Below are 15,516 nucleotides of genomic sequence, written 5' to 3'. Positions count from 1 at the left end.
GCCTGTCGTTGCGGGAATGAGTTCTGCTACAGTTGTGGCAAAAGTTGGAAAACCTGTCGGTGTGAGACTTGGAGCGAAGACCGCATCATTCAGCGAGCGGAGCAGCTCGTCGATAGAGGCATGTTCGGCGGGCGCACCAGTGAAGATGCAGTGAGGGAAGCACAGAAACACATTCGTCGAACTCATGAGTGCACCCACTGGAATTGGACGTATAGACCTGGGGCAGGCAGATGTGAGGAATGCCGGTACCATTTGTCAAGTTTTCTTTTCGAATGCGGTGGCTGTAACATTCGGGTATGCAAAAGATGCAAACTCAACCGACTATAAGACGGCTGTGGCATTTGGACTACCCGCTACTCTCTGCGCAGCAACGAGGACACGTGTTGTGCAACGCTCCAAAATTTAAAAGAGTTGGTAACGCTGAGATCAGGTGCACGTTTTGAGGTGCAGAGTCTTCCTATGTTTGTCGTGTCTGTTCAAACCGTTAGTGCGAGAAGAAATTGGACTCTTGAGTCAGCCAGTTGACATGGTACAATAGATGAAGAGAGGAACTTGGCTCTCTTTCGGTTGCAAGATGACAATCTTGAGTATTCATTGGTCTAGTTCAACGATCTATCATGTAGAAAACATGTACCATTTACAATCAGCATGAGGAATCAATTTGGTCACCATTATCAACGTTGGCGAGCTTGCTCAAGTCCGTCTCAACCGTCACCTGCCCGTCCCTGAGCACAGCCACAGCGTCCCTACCCTGCCTTAGCCTCCCCAGCAGACCATCAAGTCTGTGAGACACGATAACGACAGTATGGCCCTCTTCGACGAATTCTCTCTCGACGACATTGTACACCTTGGTCTCGGTGGCCGAGTCCATAAACGCCGTCAGCTCATCCAAAAGAACAATGGGCTTGGATCGGCGGCACGGCACAAGCTCTTCACTGTCCGAGTAAGGGCGCTCTCGGTGCTTTTGGGCCACTGCGCGCGCGAGGGCAAAGAGCTGTTGCTGGCCGGCGGAGAGCGGCGCAAGACTGGAGAGCTTCTGGTCGAGAATGTCGGCGGATTGGTCGTGGGCGCCGGAAAAGACGGTCCAGAGGCCGGTGGACTCGAGGGCATCTCGCAAGTTTTCGTCCTTGACTGTAGTGGTGGGGTCCAGATTGAATCGTAGTGAGGCGTCTTTAAACATGATGCCGTCTTGCGGGACGGCGATGAAGCAGCGGCTGCGGACGATAGATCGAGGTATGTTCAGAATGTTCCACCCATCCACTGAGATTGTGCCAGTACTTTCGATCAATCTGAGCAGAGACATGAATATGGTGCTCTTGCCACTTTTACATTCGGTTATTCCTCAGAATCGCCAAAAGTGGAAGGTGGTAATCTTACCTGCCAGTGCGACCACAGACGACGAGCTTTGATCCAGTATCGGCGACTAGACAGACATGACGGAGTACATCTTGATTGAATCTAAGAATAAGAATTAGAAATCGCTCATCACAAACTCGTCAGTGTCTGGTTGCTCACCTGTATCCTGTACAGAGGTTGTTCAGCACCAAATCACCGTGAATCGGCCAGTGCTTGGGGGGCATCTGTGCTTCCCGAGGAAGATCCTCTCGTGGAGTCATCTCATCAACAGTTTTGACACGCGAAATAGCACCGAGGGAAACTTCTAAATCTGTGAAGCCGAGTACCAGAGCAATGAGCGTCTTATTCGTCAAGATGACCAGATTCAGCGCGACACCAATGCGTGTGCCTCGCTCGTCGCCACCCATGACAGCCAGTAATACAATTGCAATAGCAACAGTATTGGCTATGAGTTCCAATACAATCAAGAGCCATCTGTTCAGGCACCGCATGAGGAAGACGGGGCGCATTGATAAATCGATGGCGTCAATGTTGCGCTGCTCGACAGCAGCCTGCCACCCAAAGGCGCGAATGGTCAGCAGTCCGTCAATCTACAGTCTCAAAGGTTTAGCATACGAAAGAGGTGAACGAGTGACGCAGATATACGTACGGTTTCGTGAAAGCCCGAATATAGACTAGCCTTGGCCTCGAGATCCAGCACGCGAAGCTGGCGAGACGTTCGAAGGTAGACTCGCTGGACAAAATAGACTACAACGGCGCAGACGGGTACCGCGAAAGCAACCTCTGTTTGTACAAGAGACATGACAATGACTTGTGCCACCATCTTACAGCATTGAGTCGCGAAGCGGGCAAATGCGTTTGGCAGCTGTCGATCAACCAAGTCAATGTCTTGACCGAAGCGATTGAGCATCACGCCAATATCGGTCGCGACAAAATACGACAGAGGCGCGCCGAATATCCTAATGGCAAGGGCATTGTGCAGATAGGAGCCGGATCGCTTTGCCAAGAGGCAAAACGTAGTCCACATATGAGCGCTTGTAGCCGCCCATGCCATGAACGCGATGAAGACGTAACCTATGGCGAATATTGCAGTATTCGAGCCCTCTCTATCAGCCCAGTACTTGATCCAGTAGGTAGGTACAGTATTGAAGACGGCGTACGTTGCCGTAGTGCCGACGACGGCGAGGGGCGCCACTACGCCGGTTGACTCGAAGTAGAATGTATACAGTGACATGTCGCCCGTCTGACGATACAAGTCGTTTTGTGCATCCTTTTTGGCTTGTGTCTTGGCGAGGCGTGCAGGCGCTTCGTGGGCCGGAGAATCATCATCTTTCGCGTGAAATTTCCGCAGCTCACTGACAAATGGTCGCATTTGTTCTGCCGTGCCCTGATTAGTAATTCTTCCCTGTTCAAGCATGATAACATGGTCAGCAAAGCGAAAGTATTGGGCAGCATTCGTAATCCACAAGACAGCGACAGCGTTTCTGCGCAACCATCCTGCAGGCCCGATGAGGTTCTGAATCACTTGGCTTTCCGTGGTTCCATCAAGAGCTGCAAAGCTGTCGTCGAGGACCACAACAGCCTCGCCACTGTATAGCAGCCGGGCAAGTGCAATCCGCTGTTTCTGGCCGCCAGACAGGTTGACACCTCGACTTCCAATGTAAAGAGCATCGCCGTCTTGAAAGTGGCCAAGATCAAGATCCAGACAGCAGGCCTTGACAACAGCTCTGTATCTTTCTTCATCAACAGGCGATGCAAAAGCGCAAATGACTTCCTTTACTGTGCCAGCCATTATGCATGGCGTCTGGTCACAAAACCCAACCCGCTTTGAGGATACCTCCACCAGGCCCCTTGCTGCGTGTAGTTCGCCAAGGATCGCTTTGCCGAGAACAGACTTGCCGCTGCCGACAGAGCCGCAGCAGATTGTGACGGAGCCATACCGCAGCTTCATGTCAATATTTGTCAGGATAGGCTGGTCATTCCTGCCATAGATACTGACGTCTGTGAGAGAGATTGCAGTGCGATTGTGCCTGCAGACTGGTATATCCTCTTGGTCAACCTGGCGAGTATCCTCTAAGGGTGACGCAGTCATGAATTCTTGAAATCGTTCAAAGCTGGCGGAAACCGAGACGATACGTGGATATATGGTCATGATCATGTTGGCCGGATGCGTTACTATGGTGAGCGCTGCAACGGTAGTAAACAGAACCGCCGTGTCAAGAGGGACTTTTTTCACATGAGAAATTATTGCAAACAGCGCGACTGTAATTGCAGGGGAGAAGACTCCGAGTGCATTCGCGCTCGAGTTGTACTGGCAATCCATGAAACGCTTCTCTCCAGCCCGCAAAAGCTCAACCTTCCTCAAGTCGGCGACGTAAGAAAGCAATGCTTCTGTAATTCCCAGTGCTTTGACACTCTTCATTGATCCCAAGATTGACCCCAGGGCTGTCATGCGACGCTCGGTCGCCTCGTTCCAGTTTCTTTGCCGTCTACCAATATTCTTGGCGACGAATCTGCTCACTTGGGAGCAAAAAAAGATAATGACCAGCGGTACAGGCCAGAGCCATTTGACTTGGTCACCTAGAATAAGAAGCCCAAATGTCACTTCAAGTATTCTACCAACAAGGTCGTGAAACATGGACGGAGCCTGGGCAATGGCATCCACATCGGTACTCATCACAGTCGTAGCTTTTCCAGTGTCTGCAGCGTGCGCGGCAGTGGCCAGCGTCTTGTGGTAGACGAGAGATGTGAGCGAGCTTTTCAAGCTGAGCTCGAGTCGAGCAGTTCTGTAAAGGTACTGAGAGCTCGAGAATGTTGATCCAAGATATACTGCCGAGGCCGCGATAACCAGGTAGCGGTCGTAGCAGGAGCTTTGACGATGGGAAGACTCGACGTAGCGAATGATGGCTTTGATGAGCAGCGGCTGACTGCATTCAAAAAGTACCATGAAAAGTCGAGGGATCATGGTGGTGATGAACTGTCGTGTATGTGTCTTGAGCAAAACCTTGCAGAGCGTCGTCTTCGTCTCGGGCCTCGCTAGAACTTTTAATCAGACCAGAGCACATTATTATGAAAAGTGATGAAATGTTACCTCGAGTACTCCACGCATGTTTGATAATCTTATACAATCCAGCTGTCTTTAGTTGAGAGTCCAACGGTGGCATATCCTCGTTTTGGAGAATGTGCTTGTTTCCTTGAAGGAGCAGTTTGTTCATCCACCAGAAGGAGAGGGCGCTGAACAAGTTGGCAGTCTCGACAGGTGCCAGCGCCTTGTACTGCGGCAGAAAAATGTCTTGCTTTGAGGTGCATTCGAGAACCAGCAAGGTCAGCTGGATGGCGCCTGTCACTGGTAGAAAGAACATGAGACGGTGCAAACGGTGCGCGGCCATGACTTCCAAGGCGGCAGAAAGGTTCCAGCATCCCGATACGAGGAGATAGAGTACAAGGAGTCTCGAAGATGTGAGCGACCTTTGATGGTACACGGATGACAGCAGTACTACACCAATGGCAGCAGCAAGGGAAAAGGCCATGGCGACTATGGACGGCGCATGGCTAGATTGCGCGAGAAGCGCGACCAAATGTGCCACAGTCACCACGACTAGGCCGCCGCCGGTAACCTACAACTCGCACATTAGGATTCATTTTTTTTTCAAGTTGCTGCATCAACTCTGAATAGTACTGACAAGCTTGGCATTTGCTAAGAAGCCAGGTCCGACTTTGACTACGGCTCGGCGCACGCTGAGCCATGCAGTAGGGAGCAGCACGAGAAAGGCTGACGATATCGCAATCGACTGGACCGCCGGGTCCAGCGAAATCATGCACTTCATGATGACTTTTGTTCAACAGTCAATCATGCCAAAAGACAGCTAACAAAGTCTCAGCTCAGCGAAAAAAGGCATCCTGTCGTATGTATATGGACGTGGGAGGCTTGCAAACAGGCTCTGAGGAGGGGCGAGGCGAGGCGTTGAGCAACAGGGGGTTGAGATGCACAAACTATTAAATGCGAGATGAAAGTAAACGCATCACGCTATTTTCAAGGCTGGCACCGCCTCATCGATAAAAGCGTGTATGTATCAAGACGAAGCTCGGCGAGAAAAAAAAAACTCATTTCGCCTTGAGCTAGTGTGGCTGGTGGCTTGAGGTGAGTGATTGAAGCACGCGATGGCGCTCCCGTGCGGACCTGAGCTGTCGCATCAAAATAAGCAACATGTTAGTTGCAGCCTTTCTCTTCATTTCTCTGCAGTCTGGGAAAACTATGTCCAGAATACGTTTCAACCGCATCTGTTGGAAGCATTAATCTAGCTGCCAAACCTCGCCTAGCAATTCTCTCCAGACAGAGGAATTGTGACAAGTCGCAACAATCACATGACAAGATACTTGAAATGCACGACAGGCTGAAAAGGGGGCATTTTCATAGAAATGTACTAATAATGACAAAGGCTTCTCGCACCTTATTCTTTCGCCAGCTTGGCATCCTTCACCTCAGACCCAGAGAATCCCGCTTCCTCCTCCGCCACTGTCCTTTCCGAAATGGTCAGAACCATGGGAAGCACAACTATCAAAGAGCCAATGCACAGGCCCCAATCCATTGCTAGCTGCTTCATGGGTGCGAGATGCAGGGCATTGAGCCTCCAGGCAAGAGCGGCACCGGCAGCCTGCAAGCCCTTGTACAGGCCTACGAGAATCGCCGCGCGGGACGTACTGTTGGACTCGGTGCCAATGAGCCAGTAGGCAAAGCCCTGCCAAAGAGCATCGTAGAGTCCGTAAAAAACGTACAGAAACATGGGGCCGACAGCCTTTTTGCTGTTCTTAAAGTCAAGAGTCTGCTTTCCACCCTCGGCAAAGAATTTATCCTGCCAGAGCTGGAATTGGTAGCCGCCGCCCCAGATAATCATGCCCGTCGCAAAGACAAAGAACCAGCCCAAAAGCGCACGGTTGGGCCTGCTGAGCATGGGCAGATCCAGAATAAGGCCTATCAACAGACCACCAGCCATCTGCGAGAACCAGTACAGCGCACCGTTGAGAGATCGCGTGCGAAGATTAAAGGTGTAGCCGTTGACGTTGTTTTGTTGGTAGCTGTAAAAGACATTGGCGGAAAAGAACAAGGGAATCATGCACGCGACTCGCCACTTCATCAGCGTGCTGAGCGTCATCTTGAGCATGCCCGCAACCGTGTTCTTCTCAGTCTCGACAGCTCTGTGAAGCTGCGCCAGACGAACGTGCTTCGGGGAGCAGATGAGAAATCCCAGCGTCCATCCAAAGACCATGATGGCCAAGAGAGCAATATAAGTCGAGTCGCTGACAGTGCCGGCAGTGTTGTTATAGTTGAGGGAAAAGGAGACGAGTGAGCCGATGCCGCCTCCAAAGTTGAAAATGACCCAGAAAACGGCAATAGCGCGGCCTTTTTGAGATTCGTCGACATAGGTAGTCATAATGGCACCCTGCACGATCCAGAGGAGAGCAGCGCCGATACCAAGCACGGCACCGGAGCCAATGACGAATGCGCCATTGCCATGGTGGTTGAAATGAAGCAGACTGCCACTGTAGAGAGCATATGCCCATCCGCCCATGAGGAAGCAAATTCGAGGTCCGGTGATTGAGAAGATGGGGCCGACAATGAAGAGAGCAGTCGCCGCAGTGGTGGACAAGAGAGCGACGGTGGCGTTTGCGGCAACAGTCGGGTCAACTTGACCAGAGCCTCCGATGCCTGTGAGAGCGTTATACATCTTGTGCGGGTGTTAGCTTTTTTTTCTTGCCCATCCATTACTGACTATTAGTGGTTCACATGACATACTCCGGGGAGGCAGAAGCAAATCATGGAAATGAGCAGGATCTGCGTCCAAGGATGAGAGTAGAAGCGCATCATCTTGCTCTGACCTTGGCCCTGTTCTAGGTCTGAACCGGTTAATGAGGCCTGGACAGTGTCAGTGGCGCTGTCCTCGATGTGCTTCTCGGCAGAAGGCATTTTCTCTACTTCCTGCTGGGCCATTGCTGCGTTGCCGAATTTTCTGGGGAAAGATGGATGCCCTCACATACACACGGACAGATCAGAAAATCCGGGGAATAAGTGCAAGACTGACTTCTTATAAGGTAATTAGAGGTGCGCCACCCCGGCACGTCGTTGCGGCCGCGACAAAAGGATCAACGGTTATGGTCTTCGGTAGTCGACGCAAGTAGATCTCGAAAGCTACTAGCGTCAAGCGACTAAAAATTCAGCTTCACACGTTACATCTTAGCATGTCTCCCCACAAGTTCTTCTCACCTGGTCCTAGCAGAATGGTCTTGTCTATCCTTGGGGGTGGAGATGGGTGGGAAACCTTAGGCCCAATGAAAGAGAGTTTGGAGGCGGCGATTCGTGGGGGAGACCAGTTCTTCGCTGTAATGAAAGACGGCCGAGTTTTTTGCAGGTACGATGCCACGGTTTTCGGCATCTTGGGGGAATGGAACTTGGTATAGAGAATTTCCAGCCAGCCGAGTGCAGTAGGACATCGCACCTGCGCGGCTCAAGATGGCGTACTGGCATTAGGCTCAATCAGGCATGACTCGCTGCTAAAGCGCCTCACTTTCTGGCATATTCGTGCCTGTCTATGGGTCTTGGCTGATAAAACAGCCGTGTTAGCGTCTTGGTGCCTCGTGGGGGTCAGTTCGGCTTGCCGGCTCACAAGTCTGCAGAGTCCATCTCGACGTCAATGGCATTGCTCAACGGCGCCGTTCAACGTACGTTTCGATGATTTACTGTGGCTTTGTCGCTCTCACGTATTGAAAACTGCGCTCATTGTCTTGAGCTGTCCCCTCATTTTGCGCTTGTTCTTCTCCAACGCAAGGCTATTCGACATACTCATTCAACATGCCACCCTCCGGTGTTGATCTGGGCGGACTCCAGACTGAGAACAGCAATCCGAGAACCGCGACGATTGACAAGGTATCTACCGAGGAACTATGCCGCATCCTACATGAAGAGGATTGCCGTGTCCCTGCAGCCGTCACACCCTGTCTGCCAGAGATTGCGGCAACGATTGACGCGCTGACCGAAAGAGTCCGCAAAGGCGGTCGCGTATTTTACATTGGTGCTGGCACTAGCGGAAGGTACGTTTGTGTTCTGACCCGAAAGGAGCAAAGCCGCCATCCTCGGAGCCGACTGTTCGGCGAGCCATACGGCAAGGCCATGATCTGCCAGCTGAGTCGGAAGCTACCATTCTGACGTCGCCTTGTCGGGGCTCAGCTAACAAAATCTAACAGGCTAGGCGTGCTAGATGCTTCTGAGATTCCGCCAACCTATTCAAGCCCCCCAAATCAATTTATAGCACTGATTGCAGGCGGTGACTATGCGCTACGCAACGCCAAGGAAGGCGCGGAAGATGACCGATCTGCTGCCAAGACTGATCTTGACGCTTTTAATATTGCGCCAAACCTAGATTCATTAATCGGCATTGCCTCATCTGGTCGAACTCCCTATGTTCTTGGAGGCCTAGAGTATGCCAGGTCAATCGGCTGCACTACTGTGGGTGTCGTCTGTGTGCAGCCGTCTGCGATGGCAATAGAAGGCAATACCGACTACCTCATCAGTGCTGTCACCGGCTCCGAGTCGGTGACGGGCAGCACGAGAATGAAGGCTGGCACTGCTACAAAGCTAGTTTTGAATATGATTAGTACGGGCATCATGATTAAGTTGGGCAAGACTTATGGAAATCTGGCAAGTTTGAGAGTTCATACCTGTACAACTGTCGCAACTAACACGCTGTGCAGATGGTAGATCTCAAAGCCACGAATATCAAGTTGCGACAGCGCGCCCGAAACATCCTCAGAGTCATTGGCGGCCAACGATGTCACCACTCTGATCAAGAGCTAGATGCTATCCTCGCAACCGCTCGCGGCAGCACCAGGTTGGCGGCTGTTATGATGGTCTTGGACGTTCCCTTGGTGGAAGCCGAGCTACGTCTAGACCGAAACAATGGCGTTCTCGACCGGGTTTTTACTGAGGCCGAAACGCAATCAAGTACGGCGACTAGTGACGATAGTTGTCTCGTACTCTGTGTTGATGCAGGGGGAACAAGCTGCAAGGCTACAATTCTCTCCAAAGACGGGGCTGTCGGAGCCGGCTTTGGAGGGCCATGCAACGTGTAAGTTCTTGAGAACCTCATCTGCTTACTCAAGCCTCTCCATTGCTGATTTAAGGCCTTCCCAGAACAAGCATTGGCCTAGATGCTTGTCTGTCAAGCATTGCTGGCGCTATTCAGCAAGCAACAGACTCATGTCCCACAACAAAAGGACGCGTGTTCTCGTCAATTAAGTTTGCTGCAGCTCGGATCGGTCTCGCCGGCTATGACCGGCCTGCAGTACAGTCTTCAGTCAATGATGGACTCTCGAAGCTATTAAATCTCAAGATCGGCGCCGGGCTTGAAGTGACTACAGATATCGATCTTTTACCTGTCGCATCGGCCTCGGAGGAAACTGTGGAATGCGCCGTTGTCTTAGTAGCAGGTACAGGCTCCATCGCCATGAGTTTTCGAAAAGAAAATGGTGCTTTTGTCCGTTCAGGCCGTGCCGGCGGCTGGGGTCACCTGCTCGGTGATGATGGCTCTGGATACAGCATTGGGCGAGAGGCGCTGCGAATGGCGTTGCGTGAAAGCGACGTGTGCTCCATGCGGAAACAAGCGAGTGCGCCCGCGCAGCCAACATCTCAGCTTGCAAAAGCGGTATTTGGCCATTTCAAAGAGAAATTCCCAGAAGCGAAGCCAGAAGATTTACTCAGCACTGTCATGATGCCCAACTCTGCTCCACAGCAGCCCAGGGACGCCGTGATGGACAGGACGAGTCGCATCGCTGGGGTAGCCAAGACAGTCTTGGCCATGGTGAAAACAAACGAGGATGCAGATCGTATTGTTGCAGCAGGCGCTGAAAAGCTGGCAGAGCTCGCTGCTTTACTCGTCTTAAACCAAGGCATTAAGCCATCAAAGGCTAGTCTGGTGCTGGCCGGAGGTCTAATGCAGGATGAAGGATACCGCAGGCGGATTGTAGGCTCCGTCGAAAGGGCAGGTTACAAGTTTCAGCACGTTGAAGTAGTGGACCAACCAGCCATGAACGGAGCGCGATTTCTGTTGCGGTCGGCACAGACGCTGCAATAGACTTGACAAGTGGTGAGGCAACTGGAGTCGCTCGCACTTGCGCGACCCGAACGAAGACTAGTTAGCACAAATTTATAAAAGATCATCAGTTAATACCTTGTTCTTATTGCACTGCCCGCCATGTTTTGGCACTGGTCGCATCCCCAGTCCGGACAAGGGGAGACATGCCTGTGACTGAATCGCGCAAGTTCTATATCGGGCGAGAGGAGATGCGGCTCAACCGATGTCAATAAAGGCCATCTCGTTCATCATAATTACCCGCACTAGCTGTAACGTTTGACCGGGCAGCGACGGCACATGTTTGTGGGCCAACTCACGTCGTATTGAAATGCCAGCATCATAACGGAGGCATTCGTCCCTCCGCAATGAAGATGGAGACTGGCGCTCTCGTTGTTTGTCTCTTTGCCCTCCGGGGCCCCGTCATTTTTGCTGTTGGGGTCCATCGTCGTCTGTCACATGTTGACCCCTGGACCTTGGCTTCTGAATACTAGGGCTTCTCCGCGAGGCTCGGATGGTGTGCAGAGTTTTGCCCGATTCTCTGGGGGGGGCAAGCACGATAAATTTGGCCTCCCCTTTTGGTTCTTTTTTTGGTACATTTCGGGCTAGAAAAGTGGCAAACGCCACACAAAGGGCACAATTACGACGGGTGGTATTCGGCACGCCCTTGCGATGGGTGACTGATAAATAAGGCCTGTCAGGGAGAACTGATGATGTATTCTGTAGGTTCTGTGGGCTAGCTAGGCAGGCGTGGCCACACCCTATTGGCAGGCGTAAAGGTGGGCTTGGGTACAGTGCCCCTGATACAACATTGATTGATGATGGCGCACCGCCACTACGCTTTTCGGAGATATTCTAGAACATTACCCGTTGTGAGACCGGAGAATTGGTTTTCAGTTATTTATGGAGTCTGCCAAAAAGCAACAATAATAATGAACGTGGTAGAATTTTCTCGGTCCCATTCCTCATGATGTCTCAGCAGCACGGCAACACAGTACAATCTTTGATGATATGTACATTGAGTCTGGTATGCTGCGACTCTCGGCCAAGCTTCAGCCCTGAAGCTAGATCCGTGGCCTGGTAAAATTTTCACTTCCTGTAGCATTCCGCAGGGCATTCGGACTATGGCACTTCTAGACTAGCTGAAAAAGTTTAAATGAGCCTACGTTGTATGAAATGACAGAACGAGCCTCGCGTCCAATAATAAAGACCCTAAAATCTTGGCGCTGCTCACTATCTGAGCAAGGTTGTTGTAGTTAGCACCAGCCATATTACCAAGGCCTCAAGTAGGACATGATTCAAAATATGCCATGTGAGATGGAAGAATCAAGGATAGAAATAAGTGAAGGTCGGAAAATTCAATAATTAATTATCCGTCGGTTTCTTGTAATCTGATTGCAATGATAGGACCCATATCCGTGTCAGCTCCGGATATAGAACGATGACGATTCATGCACACCAAATAGCGTCGTTGTCCCAACGGTCGCTGGTTAAACGACCACTTTCCACTGACATGTCAATCTAACCCGGTTAGCAAATCGAGACCCTCCCTCGAGGCAACAATGATTTTTTGAAGCAGCAGAACAAAGGACTTGCCGCGAATCAATGACTCTGCTCCGGCGCTCTCCCGCGGCAGAAGATGCCCATGGATAGAATCGCCGATTCTCACAAGCGCGCTGGGAAGCGCAACGCCACAGCCTGCGAATACTGTCGCGCGGCCAAGGCAAAGTGTCAGCCGAGCGAGCAACCTGGTGTTTGCCAAAAGTGCGCTAAGCCGGGCCGCTTTCGCAAATGTATAGAGACGCATGCTAACGATGCTGCAGATGCTTTGTCGCCAGGAGAGAATGCATCGCTCGGACCAAGGCTCGCCCGCGTAGAGCACGTCCTTCATCTACGTGAGTTTTTTTGGCGTTTTTCTAAAGAATACAAGCTCACTCGATGGCTTTGTTCCAGTGTCGCGGAGGCAGAGTCTGCGTCGCGACCAACTGAGCAGCCTACAAACTTTACCATTGAGACGTTTGTGCCGACAAGACTGCACGGGGATGATGAATACGAGAGATTGCGCGACATTCACACACAAGCCTTTGCCAACGCACTCGACGACGAAAGTACTGTCCAGGAAACCCCGAGCCTAAGTCATTCAGTCGCCACGCCGTCAGCAGCGTCGAGCACATCTCGCGCCGCCGCAGAAATTTGGCGCAAGCCTCAGTTCAACACAGCTTCAGCGCAGGAGCTTCTCGACCTCTTCTCTCGCATTGTGCGGAATCTGCCCTTCATCAGGCTATCCAACGACTGCACTATCCCGCAACTTGCCGCGACGCAGCCTTTTGTTCTTCTCGCCATCTTGACGGTGACGTCGGGGTCAGGGTCGATTCAGAAGCACTCGCTGTATGACGACGAGTTTCTCAAGATTCTCGGACTGAGATATGTGTCCGGACGCGACGGAAGCCTCGAGCTGCTCCGCGGTCTTTTGATTTATTGCGCATGGTGAGGTGGCCGGGATGGAAGGTCGCGCCCAGCCTACGCTGACAACCTGACTGCAGGTATCCGTTTCATCTTAAGCCAAAGAATTCGCAACTGGCTCGCTGCATGCGCATGGCTTCGGACATTGTGCACGATCTGAACCTGGACGAGGATTTTCTCAGCTCGCGGCCTTGGGAGGAACGAGTACGCACGGATGACCTAGACAAGATTCGGACTTACCTTGCCTTTGTCTATCTAGTATCCACGTAGGCAGCAACTGTTCGCCATTCGCCAGAGAATCTACTAACAAGTCGACTTCACCGCAGATATATCGTTGTATGGAAAGGCGATCGATTTGTGAGCACCCGGCAGCCTCCATGGACAGCCGCGGCAATCGATATCCTGGAGCAGTATGCCGAGAATGACGACGATCGTAAACTAGCCATCTTGGCGCGCGTATCGAGCTTGTTCTCGGAAGCTGCGAGAGCTGTCAGCGGCAGAGACGGCATGCCAACACGAGACAGCCAGCTCATTTTACTCGGTCTTTCGCAGCAGTACCAACATTTGCAGGACAGTCTCTCGGTTCGGTTCCCAGTTATTCTAAGTATATAGCCTGGCTCACCAGCTGGCGACTGTGGCTAACAGTGAATCAGATGACGCTGCCGTTCGTATGCAAATCATGTATCTCGAGATTTACCTTGATGTTGGAAGCCTACTTGCGCTGCCTGTCGCCAAAACAGCCTTGTCAGCTAGAAATGCGCGCTTCGCACCACCGATGACGCGAATGAACAGCTCCGTGCGGAAGCTAAGAGCTTTCCTGGACTTGGTGGCGGCGCTCGACGATGCCGCCATGCTCGCGTTCACCGTCAATGACTGGACACGTCTCATCATTGTCCTGACGCTAGCCTTTCGTCTATCATTTCCAGTCGCGCTGTCTCCGGCCTTTGACTGGCTTGCTGCGCGCGAGGAGATTCAGCTAGGGCAGTTTCTGTCCCGAGCTTCCCGAGGTTCGGTCGCGAGTGCTGATTCAAACAGCATTCTGGCCGCCAATCGCGTCGTTTTGGGTGTCCTCGAATCTAAATACAGTCAAAGACGGAGCTCGCAAGCGGATGAATCTCATGCCGCGACGCAACCGAGCAGAAGCGCGGGTTGCCCTATGATGGGTGGTGGCGGCGGAGTGGCGATTGCGCAATGGGATATGGGCCTGGATGAGGCGCATGCGCTATCGACGGATCCTGATATGCCGGATATGATTCCCATGTTGCAGGGCATGTGGGCAACCGGGGGGGTGCGATGGCAAGACGTGGACAAGATTTCGTGGGACTCGTTTGGCGATGCTATAGATGGGGGCTCTGGGGCGGCGGGAAGTTGGCCCGCGCAATAACACCCAAAGCGACAACTCGTACCATATCGCCAAACCGGACTCAAAATTGATGTTGTTTGTTTCTAAATTGATAGCATGTTTGATCGGTTTCAACAAGTCATTTGGGCGTGTTTCGCGAGAGGTGCACCCCAGTTTTGTCCATCGCAACTGGAGCCCCGAATCCGCCATCACGGGACTGCGATACCCTCAAGTAAATTGATATTTCTGCTACAACAACAGCAACATTTCATATCGTACTTCAGCGACGTATTAACCGCGACGAACCATTAATCTCGAGATGTTTCAAATTAGCCGTTTGGCATAAAATGCAGCACAAAACTCATGATAAACGCACATTAAACTAGGTGCAGGGTAGGCGCATATCTACAAGGGACGGTGTGCCGAGAGAATCCATTTTCAACGCCTGCGCTATGCGTAAGGTTATGCCAAGGTCCGTATATAGTGGGTAAATTTTCTACTCCAGATGACCTTCTACGCCGCTTTTAATGCCCTCCAGCACAGCCGCCCACTCGTTGTTGGCTTTGTATTTGGTCAGCTCCTCGAACCTGTCACACGCAATCCGGCGCACAAGAAGCATATCTTTGGCTCGTTTTAAAGTACGTCCTTCTCCGTTGGAAAGGAAGTCTTCGAACCAGGCATCTTCGGTGGCATCAAACGGGAGAAAAACGAGCTCGCTGGCCTGCCTTGTAATCTCATCGTCCTTGTTTGCATCCACCACTGACGTAATCAGCCTCTGGAAAAGCTGCTCGCGCGCATGATCTGGGAATGTGCGCGAGTACAACAGCGCCTCGGTAACGTTTGTCCTTGACATGGCGTCAAAGATGAGTTTTACGGCGATTGATGATTTGAGAACCGGTTGCACCGACGTAAAGTATGCGAGAGGGAGTGTGTAGTCGTCATCGGGCGCGTGCTGAACAAGGGCGATGATGATGTCGTCGGAAAAGTCGGGACCGAGAGACGGATGCGAGACATATTCGAGCGCGGTCTATTGCAATAAAAAAAGTAAGCCTGGGGCAGAGTAATCGAGCAAGCGGATCACATACAGCGAATTCGAGGTGGTCCATGTACCACAGGCCCTGCATGAATAGCTGGTAGTTTGTAGGAAGCCCGCAGGCAGCGACAAAGTCCTGCGAAGAGTAATGGGAGTTATTGGCGCCGTCGCAATCAAGCAGCACATAGTAAAAGAGCGAC

At 51.8% G+C, this 15,516-nt stretch overlaps 5 protein-coding genes across 5 annotated transcripts; 2 read left to right on the top strand and 3 right to left on the bottom strand.

Annotated features, from left to right (window-relative positions):
* Positions 1 to 643: 643 nt before the first annotated feature.
* Positions 644 to 5,183, bottom strand: BBA_09317 (ABC transporter; the record flags this gene model as incomplete). The annotated part of the gene is made up of 6 exons (XM_008604414.1): positions 644 to 1,322; positions 1,378 to 1,458; positions 1,516 to 1,946; positions 2,006 to 4,398; positions 4,448 to 4,973; positions 5,040 to 5,183. 6 exons carry the CDS (start codon positions 5,181 to 5,183, stop codon positions 644 to 646), a joined length of 4,254 nt encoding a protein of 1,417 aa, XP_008602636.1.
* Positions 5,184 to 5,807: 624 nt separating this feature from the next.
* On the bottom strand, positions 5,808 to 7,345 carry BBA_09316 (MFS transporter, putative; the record flags this gene model as incomplete). Its single annotated transcript, XM_008604413.1, has 2 exons — positions 5,808 to 7,082; positions 7,151 to 7,345. The coding sequence occupies 2 exons, from the start codon at positions 7,343 to 7,345 to the stop codon at positions 5,808 to 5,810; spliced, it is 1,470 nt and encodes a 489-aa protein (XP_008602635.1).
* An 858-nt stretch (positions 7,346 to 8,203) lies between these two features.
* On the top strand, positions 8,204 to 10,481 carry BBA_09315 (glucokinase regulator family protein, putative; the record flags this gene model as incomplete). Its single annotated transcript, XM_008604412.1, has 5 exons — positions 8,204 to 8,442; positions 8,596 to 9,061; positions 9,103 to 9,352; positions 9,401 to 9,476; positions 9,575 to 10,481. 5 exons carry the CDS (start codon positions 8,204 to 8,206, stop codon positions 10,479 to 10,481), a joined length of 1,938 nt encoding a protein of 645 aa, XP_008602634.1.
* A 1,636-nt stretch (positions 10,482 to 12,117) lies between these two features.
* On the top strand, positions 12,118 to 14,325 carry BBA_09314 (Putative Zn(II)2Cys6 transcription factor; the record flags this gene model as incomplete). The annotated part of the gene is made up of 6 exons (XM_008604411.1): positions 12,118 to 12,242; positions 12,302 to 12,373; positions 12,432 to 12,965; positions 13,022 to 13,207; positions 13,268 to 13,545; positions 13,595 to 14,325. 6 exons carry the CDS (start codon positions 12,118 to 12,120, stop codon positions 14,323 to 14,325), a joined length of 1,926 nt encoding a protein of 641 aa, XP_008602633.1.
* Positions 14,326 to 14,779: 454 nt separating this feature from the next.
* BBA_09313 (uncharacterized protein) lies at positions 14,780 to 15,407 on the bottom strand (the record flags this gene model as incomplete). The annotated part of the gene is made up of 2 exons (XM_008604410.1): positions 14,780 to 15,310; positions 15,369 to 15,407. The coding sequence occupies 2 exons, from the start codon at positions 15,405 to 15,407 to the stop codon at positions 14,780 to 14,782; spliced, it is 570 nt and encodes a 189-aa protein (XP_008602632.1).
* Positions 15,408 to 15,516: the final 109 nt, after the last annotated feature.

This window comes from Beauveria bassiana (genome assembly GCF_000280675.1).
Source record: "Beauveria bassiana ARSEF 2860 unplaced genomic scaffold BBA_S00050, whole genome shotgun sequence".
In the NCBI taxonomy this organism is placed as follows: Eukaryota; Fungi; Ascomycota; class Sordariomycetes; order Hypocreales; family Cordycipitaceae; genus Beauveria; species Beauveria bassiana.
Note: the sequence above shows the minus strand (reverse complement) of the source record. Positions and strands in the feature narration are given on the sequence as shown.